The sequence below is a fragment of the Tursiops truncatus genome, chromosome 1 (assembly GCF_011762595.2).
Source record: "Tursiops truncatus isolate mTurTru1 chromosome 1, mTurTru1.mat.Y, whole genome shotgun sequence".
Taxonomy (NCBI): domain Eukaryota; kingdom Metazoa; phylum Chordata; class Mammalia; order Artiodactyla; family Delphinidae; genus Tursiops; species Tursiops truncatus.
The window spans coordinates 93330732-93353963 of record NC_047034.1 but is presented as its reverse complement, the minus strand read 5'-3'; the positions used below and the strand labels follow the sequence as shown (position 1 = coordinate 93353963).

The window sequence follows — 23232 nt, the reverse complement described above, 5'->3', positions numbered from 1 at the left end:
AATTAATCCCTCCTTTGAACTTCTTCACATACTCCCATGACCAGTAAGTAGGATAAAGCAGCAATGCAGTGTTGGAAAGCCAAACTGATTTGAATCCCACCTCTGGCACTTAGCATCTGTGTGATTTGGACACACTACTTTACTGTTTTATGCCTCAGTTTCCACATCTGTATAATGAGAATAACAAAAGGTACCTACCTGTTAGAGTTTTTGTGAGAACTAAGTTGGTATTTGTAACAATGCCTTAGAACAGTGGCTGGGAAAACTATGCTTATGGTTTAAGACCTCCTGCTGTCTATTTTTGTATGGTACATGAAATAAGAACGTTTCTATATTTTTGCACGGTTGAAAAAAAACTAAAAGAAGCATATTTTATGACACATGAAAATTACATGAAATTTAAATTTCAGTCTCCACAAATAAGATTTATATTGTAAATACAGCTACAACCATTCATTTATATATTGTCCATAGCTGCTTTTGCACTACAAGGACAGAGCTCTGTAGCTGACAGAGACTGTGTGGCCCACAAAGGCTAAAATATCTACTATGTGGTTTTTTTAAGCTGAATCTTGAATGATAGATTCATCAATGAAGAGGAAGGTGATAGAAGTATCAAATATGACAGCACAGATACAAGACAGTACAGAGTTCAAGAAAATGGAACTAGTCATGTCCTGACAAGACATCAATACGGAATAAATTTAGATGTTCAAAGTCTCCTTGGGGGCATCATGGCTGCTGAGGAGTTCTTGAGAAAAATCACATCTCTGCCATGAACACCCACAGCCACAAACTCCAAGTGAGACATCTACACTAACTCCTATACTCAACCCCAAATTTTATGGTCCAGTTGAAATAAACTTCTTTCAGCTTCTAAAATTTACTGTATTCCCTTTGTTGGAGATTTTTTTCAATCCTTCATCAATTGACTAAGGATAGTTGAGTGGTTTTTTCAACCCTAACTGTCAGTAGAATCTCCTGGCAAGCTTTTAAAACATATAGATGTCTGGGTTGGCACAGGGCCCAGGCATTCACATGTTTTAAACATTTCCCAGATGAGCCTAATGGGTAGCTGGGGTTGAAACCTGCTGAACTCAGATCTAATCAATCTTTTGATATCAACCTAGCCATGACTTTCTTCAGGAAGTCATTTCTTATCCCTCCCAGGCTGGGTTATGTGACCCTTTCATATGATCCCAAGTGCCCCATATACCCCCTTGGTTAACTCCATGCTCTATTTTGTTTGTTTGCTTAATTATCTCATTTTCACTCTAGGCTGTGTGCTCTCATCCACAGTGTATGTCTAAATTATGGGTCTGATTTCCCTGTTACATACTTATGCCACTAATTTCTTTCTCTTTCTCTCTTTTTGCTAAGCTTGTAATTTATTGGTTAATGTCTGCCTCCCCTGATAGATTGTAAACCCTCTGACAGCAAACATCAGCACTATTGATGTTCACTGCAGTATTCATAAATAACATAGCAGCTGACACACAATAAATAATCAAGAGAAATATGGTTAATGAATGAATGAATAAGTGAGTAAATGGGCAGCCACATACTGCCTCAGAGTTGAAGCTTCTTTCTTATTAGTCTCAGAAAAAAAGGGTTGAAAGTGGCCTTTACAAACAGCACCCTGAAGAGCTTGACAAGTCTTGTTGTTTCCATTTGATTCAGGTATGGCAAGAACACAGGTCTGAAGAGACCTTCCTAAAGTATGCTAGATGCTTTCCCCACTACTAGGGAGTCACTTATCCTCACCTTGTACCTCATATTACAGGTCATACCTGAAGCATATCATTATAGACAGAAATAAAAACAAAATAAAGCACAGAGTTATAAGTCATCTCCCACCCAGTTATGAAATGCTTTGCTGCTCTAGATAAGTATAAAATAACCAGGAGTGCTACTGTGTTTATGTAGTAGTGGGATGCAGGTCTGGGAAAAGAAAAAATGAGAGAGAAGTGACTGTTATAATTTAACTACTACCAACACCCTGCTATATTTCAAAATCATAAGAGTCCTTAATAAAGAATCTAAAATGTAGGATATGACAAGTGTATAAACGACAATTAACAACTCAGTTTCTGCAGTTGGAACAGCCCAACTTCTAACCCAAGTTTGGTATTTATTATTTGTATAACTTTGGATAAGCTACTTACTTCTCTAAGAGTTAGGTTTTTCAACTTAACCAAATTTTGAGAATTAAATGAGATAAGGCATTTTAATCTCTGAGGATAGTGTCTAAGCACTCAATAAAAATAATACCTGAAAGCACTATTTCATCAAAATTTTAACCTTTCTGAACATCTCTAACAGTCTCAGTGAGTGCCACCAGTGTTTTCCTAGAGCTATAATTCACTAGATTCCTGTCATCCATTTCCTCTGACTACCTTGGGAAATCTCTTTATAGTCAAGTAGAAGACTGAACAGTTTTCTGTCTCTAAAGATCCATTAGATATCATCCATGAAGATTATGCAATGCTTAGCAATCTCTCCAGCATGATTTTATGTTATTCTGAGGACATACAACCCCAGGAGGCTTCCTGGAACTTCGACAGCTTAAGCTGTCATGTTCACTGTTCCATTACCACCCTGTAGCACAACTTGACATTAATACACTGATATCATTGAAATTTTTTCCTTTTCAATAATTTTTTCTTTACATCTCATAGACATTGATATAACTATAGATTAACCCTGACATGTTATTTATTAAAAGGTTTTTTAAAAACTAATATTTTATTGTCTTTCCTCTGATACTATTCCTTCATTTATTTCGAACCCACATATGCCACATACAAATCTTGTATTATAAACTAACATGACGTATTAGAAAATAAAACATATCGACCTAAATTCTCTCATATTTAAAAAGGTGTGAAAGCTCATCTTTAAATGCCTATATGGCACAAATAATGTCGATATAAATCACATAAGTGTCCGAAGTCTCTACCCAACTATTTTTGGCTTAAATTACCAGACTTTTTGTCTGTATTTTGCGATCTAACCATTGTAGTCAAAACAAGTGCAAAATGGGAGAAATGAACTTGACTACATCAGTAAATTGTAAGTATATAAGATTATATATATAATAAGTATATAAGTATATAAGATTATAGATATATAGTTTACATTAAATATTCCTGGGTATGGGAAGGTTTTAGACTACATTTTCCCCCAAGGGGTTCTATAATAAACTTAAATGTTTTGCCATTTTAAGCCTATGCTTAGAGTATATATTTTCCTACAGGAAAAAAAAGAATAAAATAAATATAAGCATCTCAAGGCTCAAGTTTTTGAGAAGCAGTCTCTTATGCTTCTTGGAAAAAATCACTATTTGATATTCAAACAAAGAAAAACATCAAATTGAGAAAGACATGGACAAAGACAATATAAAACAGGAGCCTAGAGCATCTCTGGTGGCGCAGTGGTTGAGAGTCTGCCTGCCGATGCAGGGGACACGGGTTCGTACCCCGGTCCGCGAAGATCCTATATGCTGCAGAGCGGCTAGGCCCGTGAGCCATGGCCGCTGAGCCTGCGCGTCCGGAGCCTGTGCTCCGCAACGGGAGAGGCCACAACAGTGAGAGGCCCGCGTACCGCAAAAAAACAAAACAGTAGCCTAGAGTTTTAGGAATTTTACAGTTAATTTTACCAATCCAAATACCTACAAACCTATTGGTACTACCATTTCAGAAAATAAAAACTCAATGATCAAATGTAAATGTACTTCCTTACAGCTCCGTGAAAATACCAGTTTTTTTGTTTGTTTTTTTTGTTTGTTTTTTTGCGGTAGGCGGGTCTCTCACTGTTGTGGTCTCTCGTTGCAGAGCACAGGCTCCAGACGCGCAGGCCCAGTGGCCATGGCTCACGGGCGGGCCAGCCGCTCCACGGCATGTGGGATCTTCCTAGACCGGGGCACGAACCCGTGTCCCCTGCACCGGCGGGTGGACTCCCAACCACTGCGCCACCAGGGAAGCCCTGTTTTGTTCTGTTTTTTGTTGTTGTTTTTTTAAATCAGTTACACAGTGAAGTTCAAAATTGGAAAGATCAGGGAAAAAAAATACATAGTAAAATACTCTGAAGTGGAACTAATGGAAAAATATGACTCCCATCAAAATCAATTGTATTCACATCCAAATGCTCATGATTTATTCTAATTCTGACCTATCTAGTGGTTAAAAGAAATCCACAAAACACAGAATCCCAGATTTAATGTTGATTAGGAATAATAAATGAATTTGCTTTGAATAGTAACATGTATTTACATTTTCTTGATAATATCTAATCTGTAATTGCTGTCTAGGTCTTCAGTTGGGAACATCTCCCCTTTACTTTCTAGGTAACTAAAAGTCCTGCCTCATGGCTCTGTTAAACCAGTAAAATAAAGTGCAAACTCCCATTACCATTTCTAGACTATAACCTCTTAAGACAACTGGATCAATGTGTATGGTGTCTATCAAATAAGTAAAATGCTTTACTGTGTGGACTTTGACTGTCATATTGACTATATCTAAATAGGTAAAATGAAATGAAAAGCCATGGGAATTATTTGGATAAATACGGCTTAGAAGCTGCCCAAAAAATTTAAGGCAATATTTGTACTACAAAATTATCCAATTCTACATTATTTATAAAGCCTTAAAATAAAATCTCAACCTTTAATTTAAATGTCATAACTTTTTGTAAATGACAAATATTTGAATAGTACCAAGGAGAAAAATAAATCAGTGAATGAGTACAGGGAGGGTTAAGGAGACATGGATTTTAATATAAAATAAGAAAGACAGGAAAAGCCTCAATAAGAAGATGATGCTTGAGTAAATTCTAGAAAGGTATAAGATGTTCCTCTATCCTGATATTTTTACAGAATGGCATTGTAAGCAAAAGGAATAGTAAGTACAAAGAACCTGAGATAGGAGTTGACCCAAGACATTGGTGGAAATGCAAGGAGACAAATATATCTCCTGCAAAGGAAATAAAAGGGATATAAGAGATGAGGTCAGAGAAGTAAGGGTGAGGGCATGTTGAAGGCAGCTTGTATAGGTCCTGTGGGATCTTCAACAAGCTTGGATTTTGTTCCAAATGAGATGGAAAACCATTGGCAGTTAAGGGGAGAGGAAGAACATCAACCAACTAATTTTTCAGAAGACTGTGGTTGCTGTGTTGAGAACAGACTCTAGGGGCACTGGAGTGGAATCAGAGAGCAGAGAAACAACTGTAGTCTTCTAGATGTAAAATTTTATTGATATTGTTTTCTTGGACTGAGAGATGAAGAACTTTGTGAGATTATGCATATATTCTGGGGACAGAGCAGATCAGAGAGGAGTATGAGAGAAAACGAGTCAAAGACGACTCCAAGTTTTTTAGCTCAAACATCATGACTGATTGTGTTGCCATTAACTGAGATGGGGAAGACTGAGAGGAATGGATTTCAGGAGGAGAGTTCTGCAATTGTTATGGGCGTGCTAATTTTGAGAAGACTTAATAATGCCATTGGAAATAGCTGAATAGACAGTTGAGTGAGTATATGAGTCTGAAGTTCAGGGGCAAGGTCTGGGATAAAAATAAAACTTTGGGAATTGACAGCCTATCAAGATTATTTTAAACTATAACTAACTCAATTAATGATATGTTTTTTAAACTCTATTTGATATAACTTACCCTGAAAGAAATCATTATGACTTAAAAATGCTAAAAATGCTTATAATAAATTATTCTCTCAAATAATCAAAATAGAGACCTTGGCCCAACATATTAATCTTCAGAAACAAAAATCACTCTTTACACTTTATGTTCTAAAACATGCTATAATTTGCTTAATAACCAAAAAAATCACAGTTTAAGGTTTTAAAATGTTAGGCAACTTTGTCTCATAATAGACTTTATAAGTGTGTACATGCTTGCTTAACATACTCCTTTATAAAATAAGATTATTCATTCATATATTTTTCGACTTTATAAAGGCCATAACTCCATATCAAGTGTGACTTAACTGTACTAATTATCACTGAGAACCCCAGGTGACTTTACCGTGGGTTGGCTATTCCAGAAAAAGCTGCATCGCTCTCTACTTCCCTGGTTATTTGTCAGAGGATCCAATAGTTGCAACCAATTGGAACCACCTAGTAAGTACAGATATCAAAGTATGCACTGACCATGCCATCTTAGCAGCCTCCCTGGACTTTTAAATTAGTCACATGAATCCATTCTATCCAGAAAAATATACCCATATGGTCTTGTGTTATGTGGCCCTGCCCACATCCCCAACTCCAGCACTCTCCTAGTAACACACGTACTCCATGAGAATGGAGGCTGGCAAACCATCTTTGTAGTCCTGGCATCTAACATAGTGACTGCACATAGAAGAGAGTCATTTAATTTTCTCAGTTATTAAAAAACCTCAATCTTGAACTTTCTCATATCACAAAAAGCATATATGAACTGAAAGTCGAAAGCAGAAATAGTATCACAACTCTGAGAATGGTGAGGCAAGAACAAACACCATTTGAGAGTGGGATATTTGAAAAGTATGGCATTTCTGATTTATAAGTGGTCACAGCTATTAAAATATGTTTATTATAAAACTAAAATTATATTTTCATTACAACAACTTGACTTTAATGTTGAGAAGAGCAATATTTATTGGCATTTAGTTTATCACATGCTATGGAGAGGAGGATTTTTTTAAAAAGCATTATCAATATCATAATCAGTTGATCTATTTAAATCAGTTTTTTGCAGAGCCACTTCTGTCTGGCAATAAGGTATGTATCAACTGATTTCCACATAGCAGATAACCTTTCACTTGATTTCCAGTACCCTGTTACACAAGCTAGGCACATCCTTATCTTTGTATAAATTTATTTCCTACTACAGAAGGTTCATGAACCCTTGGTTGTGCATCAAAATTATATGTAGAGCCTTATAAAGCAGCTGTGCTTGGATTCTGCACAAAATCTACTCAATTAATATCTATAGGGATGTAACTGAAAATGATTGTGATATCAAGCCAGGACTGAGTACACCTGTCTTCTTGACTTTAGTGAAACTGTCTTGCTTATGAGTTCATTAATTCATTCAATGAATATTTACTGGCCATCTATTATGATCTAGGTATGGTGCTAGACCTAGATGCCAGAAATTTTTACATAGATGAAAAAGATGCAGTCCCTGCTTTCATTTTAGCATCAAAAATATTCTATGATAAGTATTCAAGTTGGAGTTAGTACAGTGTGCTTTAGGATGTTATACAAGGTCAATTATCCTAGTCTTCATGGTTAAGGAGAGGTATTCCTAGAGGAGATAATATTTAAATTCTGTGTAAAAAAACAATGCTAAGCAGATTGAGAGAGTGTTCAGGGTGAAGATCATAGCTTGCTTGGAGGAAAAACAGAGAGTGCTATTTTCAGGAAATCACAATAGTATCGCAAAAATTTGTTCAATATACTTCTGTAGACACTGGCAATAACTGATCTACATAACCCTATATCCCATCTCAGATCATGAATTAGGTTATTAAAGGGCAATTCATTAGAGCTGCAATCAACACCTTTACCTCTTTCAACAAAAATTTTCCAAATGTTTACTATGTGTTAAGTTCCAATCTATGTGCTTAAGACACACTAAATTAAGCAGATAAAGACATCCATCCTAATGATTTTAGTGGAACTAAAACATACAATGGATAGGAATATAATATTAAAAACATAATTTTCATCAAAAACAATTCTACACCTACAGACTATTAACCTTATTAAGCCCTTGAAATTTTACATACTCCTTGCTTAAAGATGGTACTTCCTAATATCATAATTACATGTGGAATATGCAAACTGCTCTCTAAAAGAACTAGTTTAGTAAAATAATCATAAAGCAATAAATATAGATAGGCTAACCTTCCTAATAGTCATTAAGCAAAATCAGACAATCCTTAATAGGATGCAAAACTGAAATAAAGGTTTCAAAAATGAATATATGAGAGGAAATTTCCCAATTATTACTTTTACAAATTGAAATCATGTAGACAAATGAAATGATGATTTATGTTGCTGTCAAAGCAAAAACACGACTTCATGTGGTATTTTTCTCGATCAGATTCCTATGTTAAAGCAAACTACAGTTTTAGAGGTAATATGGTCAATCAAGAGCTTCAAATATTTAAAGATATCTTTGGAGAGAATGTGCAAAACTATTTTCCAGATGAAGAAAGCTAGAAAGAAGTCGCAACTCATTCACTTTCAGAGAATAAGTAAAAAAAGGGGGGGAGGAGAGATCTAATTACTGCTAACAACATGACATGAGGAGGTCACTTCACACCACTCCAAGTTAACTAGGTTTTAACCTTGTTCCAGTCTGCTGAGCGAAGTAAGAAGACAATTCGTAATCTAAATAGTGACTATATCATATCCTGTGCATTCTGGCATGTTGGTAGACACCAGGGGAAGAAATAAAACTAAATCACAGTCATTACCCTACAGCAACTCCTAGAGAAAGGGTAACATATAAATGACAAATTTTTAAAATAATTATAATGTGTGTGTGCCTGTCTGTTTGTTTGTTTGTTTGCAAACCATGTATCTTTCAGTTACATTCTCCCAGTTGATTACATTCCAAACAGCTTTTAGATAATCAGATCTGACACTTTTATACTGAAGGTAGTAAGCATACTACCATACCAATCCCCCAAAGTGGAAAAGACCTGTTCTTCCTTGTAATGGATCCTGATTAGAACAGGCAGCAATTTGTAAGTGTCCTTGTAACTTAATGAAACCAGGCCAACCCCAATCTGAACGTTGAATGCCAAGAGATACAGCTGTCGACTTCTCCTTCAATCAGTCAAAGGAAATAAAGTAACATTTACTAGCTTCCATCCACTCCCCTTTGGGTTCTCCACCATCATTAGGGCTGAAGTTTGTCCCTAAAATGGGAAGGGTGACAGGTCCTCCAACACTGAACTTTAGTGCAGGCTGAAGAGCTACCTGAATTATAACATCATCTTTAATGAGAGTCTCTTTATATTTTTCCTTGGTGGCATTCAAGTTATTCACACAATTTACGATATTCACTACGGTGCAGCTGCATGATTTGTGCATTAATGTTAGGCCCCAGGGCACCATAATCATAAGCAAAGTCACGAAGGCTGTGTAAAAGCATTAAGAATACACAGTAAACATGGGCAAGTGATCAAAAGCAAGGTCTCTGGAGCATGATTGCCTCGGTTCAAATCCCAGGTATATCACATAGTAGTTGTATGGTCTTAAGCAAGATAATTAACTTCTGTGGCTTCCCTGGTGGCGCAGTGGTTGAGAGTCCGCCTGCCGATGCAGGGGACGTGGGTTCGTGTCCCGGTCCGGGAAGATCCCACATACCGCTGAGCGGCTGGGCCCATGAGCCATGGCCACTGAGCCTGCGCGTCTGGAGCTTGTGCTCCGCAACGGGAGAGGTCACAACAGTGAGAGGCCCGCGTACCGCAAAAAAAAAAAAAAAAAAAAAAAAAGATAATTAACTTCTCTGTTTTTCAATTTCCTTATGGGTAAAATGGAGATTTTAGTATTAGCTTACTTCCAGGACAATTGTCAGAATGAAATGATATTTTATACAAAAAGTGCTTACAACAGGACCTGGTACATAATGGACATGCATTCAATGTGAGAGCTTGTTATTATATCTGCCTGGAGTATGAAGCTTGAGGTAAATCTTGAAGTATGAGAAGGCATCTGTGAGATGGATGAGAAGGAAACATACATTCTAGGTACAAAGAATAGTGTGTTCAAAGATAGGGGAGAATATGGGCAAGAGGTTCAACATGCCTCAACAAGTGCAGGGTGAATGGGAGTGGGGTGGCAGCAGGTGGAAAAAGGCTGATCCTGAGCCTGGACGTACCCAAGGGCCACATCCTGAAGGGCACTCTACACCACGCTAGGCCATTTGGACAACACTTTTGTCTTCAAAACCAGTGAAGTATTTTGAAGATTCATCAGCGTTCAAAGAGTGACAGCAAGTAGTAGGTTGTCCTCCACAATTAGTCTAAAAAGAGAATTAAGGGCAAACACCACTCTAATATTTATGGCTCTTTCTCTGCAGAGCTATCCAAGAGCACAAAGTAGGAAAGTGCGCTAGAGCTTCTTATTAGTTTTGTCAGGAATTTCAGCTACTGCTCTTTCTGGCAGGCATCCTTTCGGGAAGTTGTTTGTGAAAATCTGAGGAAGGAAAACCAACCACCTCATACCATCTAAGGTTCGCTCGTTTAAGCCCGGATGTGAGTTTACCAGTCAGACAGAGGAAGGAAGCTTCCACTGACACCCTATGCGCTCAAGTTCTATGAATAGGGACCTTCATTTGCCTGTACAGTACAGGGCCATTCAAGAGCAATTAAATTTGGTTAAAATAAGAAAGAAATGCTTTTTAAGGAAAAAAAAGAAGGTTTGAGGGAATTGCAAAAGTTGATTGTGCTAAAGCACTTTTACACAGGTTTGTTTTAGTTCTCAATTGTCAAGTCGTATTTAAGCTGGTCTCTTACTCTGAAATATGATAACCTTTCTTTTCTCTGAGTTCTTTCTCCTAAATTAATAGCACTGTCTCTAATTCCATGCGCAGCAAGCAAAGAGTTTATTTTACCAGATAACAGTAGGTCTGGTGATCAGCCAATGTCTAAAGAACCACTAGCCAAGTCAGTAGTAAGCCAAAGACTGCAACTGATAGATACTACTCAGTAAATCACTTTAAAATTGACTTTCATCTTCTCTACCAGATAGTATTATTCATGTTGAGTTCTGACACTACTGAAAGTAGAAAAAAAAACCCAAGATTATCTATAAAAATAAAATCATATTAGGGTTTTGAAAGGAGAAATAAATATATTAGATGCATTAGAATATAGAAGGCAGTTAAATGAAAAACAAAACCCCTTAGTTTCTGAATTAAATTGCAAAATAAATGAGTAGAAAAAGTCCAAATTTAGAAAATTTTTTATAGTATACTTTTAGTATATCTGAAAACTGAATTTAAAATGGACTCTTCAGTGAGACAACTTAGGGAGCGCTGCAACTTTTTATAGCACCTGTGCATACCTCTCTTTCTTCTTTGCTAAGGAACAAAACTTCAACAGACAAAAAAATGTTTGGTTTCCTCTCACCACACCCAGCTCAGGCCACATTTCCCCACTATTAAATGAAGGAAATGGAGGAGTAAAAGCAGAAATGCAAATCAGCCCTCAGCTCCCACTCTGCAATTGCCCTGAATTCCTGATGATCACAGACCAACTGCACTTAATTATTTCTCCAAAGGTAGATGGGAAAGGAAAGTGTATTTAGGATACAATACGATTCTGGCTTTCAAATACTTAAATACCATCACTAAAAATTATATAAAATGATAGGACTGGCTCGATATTTATAAAACCCTATACTTATATAAACTGTTAGAGTTAGCCATGAGTATAAATATTAACTTCCATAGTTTCTTCTTCAGGACCCTAAGGACATATACTGCATTTCCCAAAAGAGAGGAAAAAACTTCATTTGGTTGAAATACTAGCTCTACCATAGTGGCTGCCAGCACAACATATCATGGTAGCCCATTAAGAGGGAGTACTTCCCTACAAATTAACTGTCCATTTATTCCTGAAGTAAAAGGTATTTATGTGATTTCAGACACTTTGACAATCCAAAAGAAAAATCTGAATTAGAATTTGCACTACTAAGTGCTCTCTTATTTTTTACCAAAGTTGACCACTTGTTTGGAAAAAATTATCTATTAAACAAATAACCCATATCAAGTAAAAATTAATTTATTGTCTGACTTATTAATAAAAGCCAGACTATTATATATAATATATATCACCCAATCAATCTAAAATTAACATGAAAAGCATAGAAATTTGACACTATTTGCCTTATTTGAAATAAATATATAATTTTCTTAGCTTCTTGAAAATTCAAAGCTGTACTGGGTCCTCCATTAATAACTTTAGAGAGGATAAAAAACTATGTTCTTAATTCAGCAAGATATGTATACAAAAAATATTTTACAAAGTGCTGTGCTTTCTACTTTGATACAGATAATCTTATAGAATCACATAATTAGGTATATTAACATTACAAATTACCTATCTCCAAACTTGGGACTTTGAGGAATTTTTAAATGCTTTCTATAATTTCCTGTTTTTCTTTAAATCAGTCATTTTCACTTAATCTATCTTTTCACTAATTTAAACTCCAGCATGTACATTTAAGTAATATTTGGTCATTCCATATTCTATAAATACATATACATTAAGTAATAATTGTTTATTCCATTGTCTCAGACTACTGTTATTTAAAGATATTTTTATCACTATTGCAAATCTTCACCTTACTCATTAGAAAAACCTTGACTATTATAAGAATATATTTTTTTGAGAAAGAGGACTCAGCTAATAAATTTTCTGTGCCTTAGTTTCCTCGTTAGTAAAGTGACAAGGTAGTAGAGATGCAATTTTTATAAGAATTTCTATCTCAAGCATTCTCTTTAAAAAATCTAACCACCTTTTCTTCCTTTGAAAAGATTCAGCTTTTTATTACACACTCTCACCCAAGCTTGATTCAAGTCCATTCATTATCATTACATAGGTAGTACTTCTATAAATTAACCAGAGTGAAGAGAAATTTGTCTCAGAAAAGAAGAAAAATTTTAGAAAAGAAAGGTGATTACTTAGGTTTTTGGTAAGAAATCCTATCCACAAATATGAAAAGAGGCTCATATTTGCCTTGCTATATTTTAGTGATAACTTGAATAATGTGCTCCTTCAACTTTAGTCACAAATTGAGGCATATACAGAAGCTAAAAATTAATTAAATAAATCATAAGCAATCATACTATCTAGGTATATACATTTCTTGTTTTTCAACTTCATAACTATTTAAAACTCTGAGAGTACCTCTTATAGAGTGATTTTTATAAAGTAGATTCTAGTTAAGTATTAATTATAAAGTGAATTGTCACATTAAGATATTGATAAAATTAATTTCAAAACTAATAGACAATTTTGTGAAAGTGTCTATAATTAGCTGAATATATATGTGTCACTTAAGCTAAGGTTATCTGTATAAAAGATTCAGGAAGATGCTTCTCATAAGATACCTATTTTTCTTTATTGTTTATTACAGGCTTTGTCCATTTTGATTTAAAAAACAAATGGAAAGGCAATATTAATAATCATAGAAGACATTACATTTGTCATCAGAAGCATATCTGATCTTTTAACTGATTTCTGATTAAGTAATCACAGGGACAAACTTGATCTCTTTGCAAAGTTGGATTAGCACATACTCTGGAAGCCAGCACCATTTCACCTGCTGATCCCAGGCACTCAAAACACTCCAGCAGGGCTCACTACCAATTGCTGACAAGCTTTGAAAGTTCTTCATAAAATTAATCAACTTTTTGCAAGGCACATTACTGGCTCAACCACCAAAGGTTGAATACCATCTTAATTAGTGAAAAATGATTCAATTAGATATTTTTTTCCCTTCGTACTCAATTTATCTTAACTCCTTTAAAAACCGCTTAAAACCATCTATCTTAAAACTCTCTATCTTAACACAATCACAGGCTATAGTCACTATAAATTCCAGGTAAATCTCAGGTTCTACCTATAATAAGTAATGAATTAATTGAAAATGAAATTAATAAATTCATGAGATAAAACATTTATATTAACCATAAGCAAATATATGAATCATGAAATTGAAGTTAATGCAAATAAATATATTATAAAAAATAATGCTTACTCTTTTATGCTAAATCATAATAAATACTAAAATTTTAAATAAGTAAGTTAAAGATTACCAAGTTACAGAGTTTGGATTTGCAAGGTAAAATAATATAACTCTGTGTTTGTTCATAAATTTTCTTTTAATTCATTCACTCCAAGAACTTTTCTCTGTAAGATTAGATGTTTCAGGATCCTAACTACACATTTTTAGAATCCAATTTATTATGACTCAGAACTTTTTAAGGCTTTAGTGTTTTTAATCCAAGAAATAAAAATTTTAGATGAAAATAGGCTGTTTTAAATTATCTTTTGGTTTAGCAACCAAATCACACCAGTGTGCCTCAGTGAAATCAATAAATTATAGTATAATGCTAGTACATAATACCTTATTTAGGAACTTATTCATTGTTACATCAATTGCAAATCTGAAGGCTAGTATGAGAGCTAGACATTGAGTTTATTTTCCCCTTGTGAGATGATTCAGGCTAGTGTTTCCTTTTTAAGCATTAATAAATAATATACTATTTCCTTTTTGAAGTTCATTAAGGGCCAAAGAATGACTACAAGAGTAGGTTTAAAATGTGTAGCTTCCCACTAAGCAATAAGCACCTAGTAACTTGGTGAAACAAATACCAAATCTTACAATATGAAGATCCAAATAACCATAAAACTTTCGAGACATTTCTTCAAAAATGACAAACAGAAACAACATATTATCCTTAAAGTTCGCTCTTTCTCACATTAGATGGCTTTATAATAATAGAGAAGGTTCTTTTCCCACCATTTATTTGATGTGGTACTGAGATGTTTGTTTAAAAGGGTTTTAGGTATGCAGCTACATTTAAATGAAAAAATTATGCATCACAAGTGTAGAAATTTGATCTTTCTGATCTCCTTAGAGCTTTAAGGAAGTCCCAGTGTGCAAATGAAACATCTTCAGTGAAATAACCCCTGAATGCCTATGATAACGTCTCTTGAGTTTATAGTGCATCTGTCTTCACTGAAGAAAGTCTTAGTTTCCATATTAAAAAAAAAATAGCTGCCACTATGATACTTTTTCCTACGTTTGAACAAAAGAAATAGCTGAAGAAGCTCAAAAAGAAACAGCATATCTGTTCTTCCTTAATCGAGTGTCCTTTTTCAGCATCACTGTATATCCTTAGAAGGATTTTAAGAGGCCTCATTTACTAACACAGTTGCTTGAATTCCAAATAATAAAACCAGCAGAGGGCAGACCTGCTGACTGAACTGACCGATCCAGCTGGTGACCAGGTACCAAAGGTAAAATACAAATTTTTGATGGATTCCACTTTCAAGACTCTACTATTTATCTTTTAAAATGTAGAAATGAATGAATCCACGTAATTAGCATAACTTACTTCAAAATTCAAATATAGTCCTAATGAGGCTCTGACTGTATTCTCCAGGAAAAGTCACAGAGGAATAATCCACCACTGCCCGCTACTCAGGAAGGTGAACATCACAAAGTGTGGGGAAGAAATACAGACCTGGTTTCGCAGAGTTCGGCCTCCGGGAGCGCTAACTCCCATTAGGGAGAACTCAGATCTTGGCACTCACAGGGTCAGACTCAGGTTTCCACTAAAGCCTGCGCATTTGGGGTTGACAGTTTCTTTCTCCCTCAGCCAATCATCGCCACCCTCCTTCTTACCCCCCCACTTCTCTGCGCACTCCTGACAAAGCTTGCTTTTTTACTCTAAGCTGTTTGGGCTCCCTTAACTCCAAAGGAGTCCTCCCGCCAGCCGTGTCTACAGCACCTAACGGACCGCTTCAGCCAGATGCCTTTGCGGGAAAGGGCGGGGGAAGGGGAGGGAGGAGGCGGAGGGGAGGAGTGAAGTCGCTCTCCCTCCTTGGGTACTGACAGGGCTGCAGTCTCCCGAGCAGGTCTGGTCATTGAATATTTGGTGGTGCCACGTAGGAACTTTTCCTTACCTCTCTCCTCCCATCCCACCCCACGCCCCCTCCCCTTCCCTCCAATCCCTATTCCTCCACCCCCACCCCATTTGCTTGGCGAGTTTCATCATTCTCCAAGAGAGCTGCACGTCCAACCTGCAAGAAGAAGTTGGGGGTGGGAGGGGTCACAGGAGGAGGAGGGGGCTGAAATCCCGGGAAAAAAGTTCTTCCTATCTTTATCTATTTCTTATAATCTCCCATTTTTTCCTCTTAACATCTCCTCAAAATGCCACACACACACACACACACACACACACACACACACACAAACACACACAGTGTTCTCAGTCTTCAAGATTCAGGCCCCCTGCTTCCTCTCATATCCCTAAAAGTAAAACAGCTTGAGAACTTCATCAAGGTTCATTTTATACACTTTCTCTGTATTTTCTCCTCAGCTCACCTTTAAAAAAGCATTTCCATTAGTTAGAATCTGAAGAAACCAGAATATGTGTTCAAAGGGCAGTCTAAGGACTGTTCCTCAAACAAAAGCTTTGTACAACTGCCCTTGTGTTCAAGGTAATACTTTTCCTCTTTTCAAAGCCCCTGGAAAGTGGTGAAGGGCATTTCAGCAGGCTCTGTGCCTGACAGATCTTTTTTTCCTGCTACCTCTTCTCCCATTACTGTCCCGCCTACATCCATCTCTCTCTCCAGTCTTCACTTCCAACCTGATGGCAGCTACAATCTGGATTTAAGAGAATTGCTTCTTTGGGTGGGTGGGGGGGGGGGGGAGGCGGGTTGGAAGAAGGAAGGGGGGAGGGGCACAGAATGAGAAAGACAGCAATCTCCCACCTCCCCAAAACCATTTTTTCTTACCTCCTCTGACCTCTCTAGCCTGGAAGAGGAAAGTCAGTGCGAGAGTTGTTATGGTGAAATCCCAGAGCCACCGTTTCGTTTTCCACCTAGAGGACCACCGCTCCATCTCCGAGCCCCGCACTCACAACTGTGAGCTCAACCCACGAAAACGCGACTGCAGACCAACTCCCTTCCAAGGTATCGTCGGGGATGTTTGCTACACAGCCATTGGAGAGGGAGAGGGGGAAAAAGTCAAAGGGCTTTTTCTTTAAATTTGATGGTTTGCTTCCTTCCTGTCTCTTGCCCCCTCCTCTCCCTCTCGGTCGGCCCCGCTGGTCGGGACCCTCCGATCCGTCCTCTGCGGGGCCCTGCCTTCAGACTGAAGGCAGATGAGGGGCTTCAACCAAAAATCTGTGAGGACTGCGTGCCCCTAAAGGCTTCATGCCGTCTGTGGGCCGGACGAGAGGCTCTGGGCAGCCCCCTCCTCCGCCCACTCCCCTCCGGCGCCCCCCTTACCCCGGGCGAAACTGACAAGCCCGCTGAAGGTCAGACCCAATCACACGCCTCGCGGGCAGCCCCGAGCCCGCCCCCCTCTCTTTTGCCCAAGAATCAGGTCTCCCTGCAAGCCCAGCCCACCAACCACCCCCCTCCCCATCTCCCCACTCCTCCCCTCCCTCTTCTCCTACCCAAATCCCCGAGAAGAAATGGGAGGGAGTTACGGGGGACGCGTGCTTGGCTCCAGCACTTTGGGAATGAAAGGAATTGCAGGAGAGCCCCGGAGTCCACAGAGTTTTCAAGGAGCTTCTGTATTCAATAAAAACAGCTACTTGTCTTCTTGCACCCGTCTGTTAGCCTCTCGTTCGTCGGCGGGGGAGGGGAGGAGCCCAGCGTCTGATCCGCCACACCGCTGGAGTTCTGGGCTGCCAGCCGTAACCTTATCCTTGTGCAAAAGTCTGCTTCTTATAGCAGTCGTGGAACCAGCGGACTCATTGCTTTGCCTGCTCCGAAAAGAATTTTTAATACTTTTTTTAAACCGGGAACTAAAAGAAAGGGATGAAGGTGAGATGGAGGGACCCAAGAGGTCAAAACCCATGATCTTATAGGGAAGCTCTCCGTCGAGGTCTGAAACTGACAGGTTTCTCTCTTGAATGTTTAAATTCTACGCTAGCTTCATTCAAAGGCTTGTCTCTTAAATAGCTGAACTGTACTCTGAGGCGGGAGGAGAAGGAAATATATGGGAGCTGACATTAAGGGGGTGAGTAATTGAATTTTCCAGCTGATTCCGTCCTGAACCCGGATGAGGGGGCAGAGGGGGAGGTGAAAAGACAGGGAAAGCAACTCACAGAGATCTCCAAGCGTCTAGGCCCACAGCTCCTCATAAAGGGCCTCAGGAGCTGAAAATATGGTCACTCCACAGTGAAAATAATAAGAAGGGGGCAGGTTTCTAAATTCCTTCTACTTACCCCTGCTCAAAGTAATCCACTTAAACCTGGAGTATCGATTCTCTGGTCATTTTTTCCACGTTTAAATTATTCCCTCTTATTGGCTCCTTTTTGTTCCTTAATATTTCTTAAGACGTCTCTCAAAAATTTTCTGGAACAGAGCCAAACAAGGTGCCAGCATACATTAGCCATTCAATAGAGATGTGCTGAGTGAATGAATACATTTTCCTGTTGGTAAAGACTGGAAGCTTTGGCCAGGACCTATGCTGAGTATTTAAGATATTTCATGGCTTAAGGATTCTCAACTAAGTTTATGAGGTGCATATGTCCACTAATTTTTAGAAATCTAATTTTCTATTAGTTACCAAAATATACCTCATGACCCATGAGATTAATCAGATATTCTAGCTATGTGGTTTAAGAGTTGGAAGGAAGCTGTTCAGAGACTATACTGAGGCCCAAGATGGAATTGTATAAGGACATGTATAAGAGGCATGTAAAATGAGGAAAGCAACTAAAAAATACTTTCAACAAGACTGTCACTCTCTGTGACAAAGAACCATTCCCACATCAAGAAATTTACCTCTTAGATAATAGGTAAAAAAATACTTTGTATTAATAATGTTGCTTGCGGAATGTTTGAGATGTCTTATATCAGCTGCAGAGAAATACCACCAAATAGTTTTTCTGATTATAACCTCAAATTGTTAATATAATTTAATAAAATAATTAAATATCATACTGTGTTTGAATTTGAAATGTATAATTAAAAATTAAGAACCTTAAGGTAAAAATATACCTAAATTTATCACCTTCATTATCCTTCATCTTCTCAAAGTGAAAAATTTGTGTGAATTTTCAGTTAACACAATTTTTTGAAATCTGAATTTTTTGTCCAATTCTTAGTATATTTTTAAACTTATTTCCTAGGTCTTCTTTTAAATGTAAAACAGTGAAATGAATACAAAGTTTAGAAACACATTATTTATGAAGCTACCAGAATCCTAAATCAACTCAAGAGCTAGAGAGAGTTACAGTGCTTGCAGCAACATGTAGAAATGGTGTTCCAAACTGTTTCTCAGTAACTCTCTGGATTTATAGAGAATTCCATAGCCTGATGCTGTTCTAGGAGGTGAGAAATGTTGCAGTCAGTCTAGCAAGCCCCACCTTCTGGTCACATCTCAGGCCTTCTCAGTGCGGTGAATGGGTCCTTTCAGGCAAAGTGGCTTGGGTGAATAGAGTTATTACTACCTTATGCTCTCTGTATTCTGTGGTCTGAATTCTTCTGGCCACTACCCAGAGGGACATAACCTGGGTCTGAATTAATGCTCTGGAAGGAAATATAGTGGATTCATAGTACGGAATAGTTAATAATGCCTAACCCCTCTAGCCTATAGCTAGCTGCCAGGTTAAGAACCTCCTAGGAACTTGCCCATGGATTTGCAGGAGGTGGAGTCAACAGGAGGAAGTATAATGCTAAATAGTAAAGTGCATAAAGGGAAGCTAGAAGAGACCCACCTCACTACCTTCAACTTCACAGGGGATGACTTCCAGGGACGTTGTTTCCTAGGCCATCTTTCAGCCAGTCCTTGCTAACTGTTATTTAGAGCTTCAAAAATGTAATAGAATGTGACAATTTTCTTGACATATGTCTTTTATTTGGAGCACAATTAGCTGTAGGACATTTCCTATCTTGTTATATTTATTCAGCTTTGTAGAATTTGCTTTCATCACAAGTCTTTCAAAAACAAGATGAAAACAGTTTAGAGAAAAAATAGTCACATCCTTTGTGGCAGTATTTTAGATTGACCACTTGTCCATATTGGCTTGTCTGGGAAACTTAGAGAGTAATTTGATAATTGATTAGAGGTCATATTAGGGGAACTTAAATGTTCTAGACAATCTTCAGAGTTCACAGAGCTTTATTAAACATTGTGTAATGCTCATAACTCTCCCTTAATATTGTCAAAAATCCCTAGGAATGAGGGGATGCAGATTCAGAAGCAATGTTTTAAATATTGAGACCTCAATAACCAAACTGGAACTAAAGAAACCTTGTCCATAGCTAGATGTCCCTAATGCAAACAGTAATAGAGTATTTGAGGTAGAGGGAACGCTACACTAAGACTTAAATTACTACAGGTAGAATTAGGTGAAAGAAGTAGAATTTTGAAAAGATGCATCATCTTTGAAATGATTTGGTATTCACAACAGAAAGGGAGAAAGAGAGAGAGAGAGAAGAGATATATATATTTATGAACATTTTCTCCAAATACTGTGCAATAACTAAAACCATCAAATTTGACTTATTGAATGAGAAATTATTATGGAGGTGGGAAACTCTTGCACATATCAGAAATACTTAAAATGTTTAAAAGAAAATTGCTGTTGAATGTAATCCCTCTCTTACTGTGCCTAATAGTTTGTCTTTCTTGCCCTTTTCTGAACTTTAGGTCAATTATTTTAAGAAAGAAATGACTAAGCAGTTTGACATTTATTTTACAGCTTTTTTTTTTCTAATACATGAGTGGCTAAAAAATATTTTCTGTTTTAAAGTGGAGTTGGTCCCTCTTACCTCACAGATGGACCATTGTATTATAGAAAGTTGGGGGGTGGGGAAGGGATAGAGAAGTTTATTTTCATAGTCAGCCTAGCTCACAATTACCCCACAGTGATGATTGGGTATTTTTCTGCACATTTACTGTGAAATAACATACAGAACTTGAGAGGAATCTAAATTTAGTGCAATTTTAATGATAAAACAATCTTCAAATGAAAAGTTTGGTCTGTTAGGGTGTTGAAGGAGTCAATTCAGAGATGACAGACCCATGCTGTTTAAAAGAACTTAACGTAAAATCAAATCTAAATGAACCCCAAACAAGCAAGACCTATTGCCTTATACATTCATGTACATCTCTCTTAAAAATATCCTTTAGTTAGCTATACTCACAGGAAGCTATCATAGTTCTTTTTCATAATTATCCAAACATAGAAGAGAGGAACAGAGAACAGAATGACTCAGGGCAAAACCTTAAATATTTGTTGGACCTTTGTCAAGATATTTTTACTCTCTGTTATCTTTTTTCTTCTTAATTGAATGGATTTGGCATTTACGAAGCTCCTGTGTGTCAGCAAATATTAAACAAGACTTTCTACAAAGTGTTATAGAAAACATCAACATCTCTATCAATAGAAGAAGAAGATGGGATTTTTTTTTTAACATCTTTATTGGAGTATAATTGCTTTACAATGGTGTGTTAGTTTCTGCTTTATAACAAAGTGAATCAGTTATACATATACGTATATCCCCATAGCTCTTCCCTCTTACATCTCCCTCCCTCCCACGCTCCTTATCCTACCCCTCTAGGTGGTCACAAAGCACAGAGATGATCTCCCTGTGCTATGCGGCTGCTTCCCACTAGCCATCTATTTTACATTTGGTAGTATATATAAGTCCATGCCACTCTCTCACTTCGTCCCAGCTTACCCTTCCCCCTCCTCATGTCCTCAAGTCCATTCTCTAGTAGGTCTGCATCTTTATTCCCATCTTGCACCTAGGTTCTTCATGAACTTTTTTTTTCTTAGATTCCATATATATGTGTTAGCATACAATATTTGTTTTTTCTCTTTCTGACTTACTTCACTCTGTATGACAGACTATAGGTCCATCCACCTCACTACAAATAACTCAATTTCGTTTCTTTTTATGGCTGAGTAATATTCCATTGTATATATGTGCCACATCTTCTTTATCCATTCATCTGTTGATGGACACTTAGGTTGCTTCCATGTCCTGGCTATTGTAAACAGAGCTGAAATGAACATTGTGGTACATGACTCTTTTTGAATTATGGTTTTGTCAGCATATATGCCCAGTAGTGGCATTGCTGGGTCATATGGTAATTCTATTTTTAGTTTTTTGAGGAACCTCCATACTGTTCTCCATAGTGGCTGTATCAATTTATATTCCCACCAACAGTGCAAGACGTTTCCCTTTTCTCCACAATCCCTCCAGCATTTATTGTTTGTAGAGATTTTGATGACGATTCTGACTGGTGTGAGGTGATACCTCATTGTTGTTTTGATTTTCACTTCTCTAATGATTAGTAGTGTTGAGCATACTTTCACGTGTTTGTTGGCAATCTGTATATCTTCTTTGGATAAATGTCTATTTAGGTCTTCTGCCCATTTTTGGATTAGGTTGTTTGCTTTTATGATATTGAGCTGCATGAGCTGCTTGTAAATTTTGGAGATTAATCCTTTGTCAGTTGCTTTTTTTGCAAATATTTTCTCCCATTCTGAGGGTTGTCTTTTCATCTTGTTTATGGTTTCCTTTGCTGTGCAAAAGCTTTTAAGTTTCATTCGGTCCCATTTGTTTACTTTTGTTTTTATTTCCATTTCTCTAGGAGGTGGGTCAAGAAGGATCTTGCTGTGATTTATGTCACGGAGTGTTCTGCCTATGTTTTCCTCTAAGAGTCTTATAGTGTCCAGTCTTACATTTAGGTCTTTAATCCATTTTGAGTTTATTTTGTGTATGGTGTTAGGGAGTGTTCTAAATTCATTCTTTTTCATGTAGCTGTCCAGTTTTCCCAGCACCACTTATTGAAGAGACTGTCTTTTCTCCACTGTATATTCTGGCCTCCTTTATCAAAGATAAGGTGATCATATGTGCATGGGTTTCTCTCTGGGTTTTCTATTCTGTTCCATTGATCTATATTTCTGTTTTTGTGCCACTACCCTACTGTTTGATCACTATAGCTTTGTAGTATAGTCTGAAGTCAGGGAGCCTGATTTCTCCAGTTCCATTTTTCTTTCTCAAGATTGCTTTGGCTATCCAGGGTCTTTTGTGTTTCCATACAAATTGTGAAATTTTTTGTTCTAGTTCTGTGAAAAATGCCAGTGGTATTTTGATAGGGATTGCATCAAATCTGTAGATTGCTCTGGGTAGTAGAGTCATTTTCACAATGTTGATTCTTCTAATCCAAGAACATGGTATATCTCTCCATCTATTTGTATCATCTTTAATTTCTTTAATCAGTGTCATAATTTTCTACATACAGGTCTTTTGTCTCCTTAGGTAGGTTTATTCCTAGATATTTTATTTCACTTTTAATTTTAATTTCACTTTCAGATTTTTCATCATTAGTGTATAGGAATGCAAGAGATTTCTGTGCTTTAATTTTGTATCCTGCTACTTTACCAAATTCATTGATTAGCTCTAGTAGTTTTCTGGTAACACCATTAGGATTCTCTATGTATAGTATCATG

General features: G+C 37.2%; 1 protein-coding gene and 1 pseudogene across 2 annotated transcripts in view; both read right to left on the bottom strand.

The window, feature by feature from the left end:
* COL11A1 (collagen type XI alpha 1 chain) overlaps positions 1–16948 on the bottom strand; it is a 200559-nt gene extending 183611 nt beyond the window's left edge. The window contains exon 1 of one of the 2 annotated variants that reach the window (XM_019919166.3): positions 16544–16948. In XM_019919166.3, the coding sequence (XP_019774725.2) occupies positions 16544–16649 (106 nt within the window). In that variant the 5' untranslated portion in view covers positions 16650–16948. Of the gene's footprint in view, positions 1–15267; positions 15484–16543 lie in introns of those variants that run through there. The other variant, XM_033862798.2, reaches the window with a different exon arrangement.
* Positions 8532–9150, bottom strand: LOC109547300 (superoxide dismutase [Mn], mitochondrial pseudogene; annotated as a pseudogene).
* Positions 16949–23232: the final 6284 nt, after the last annotated feature.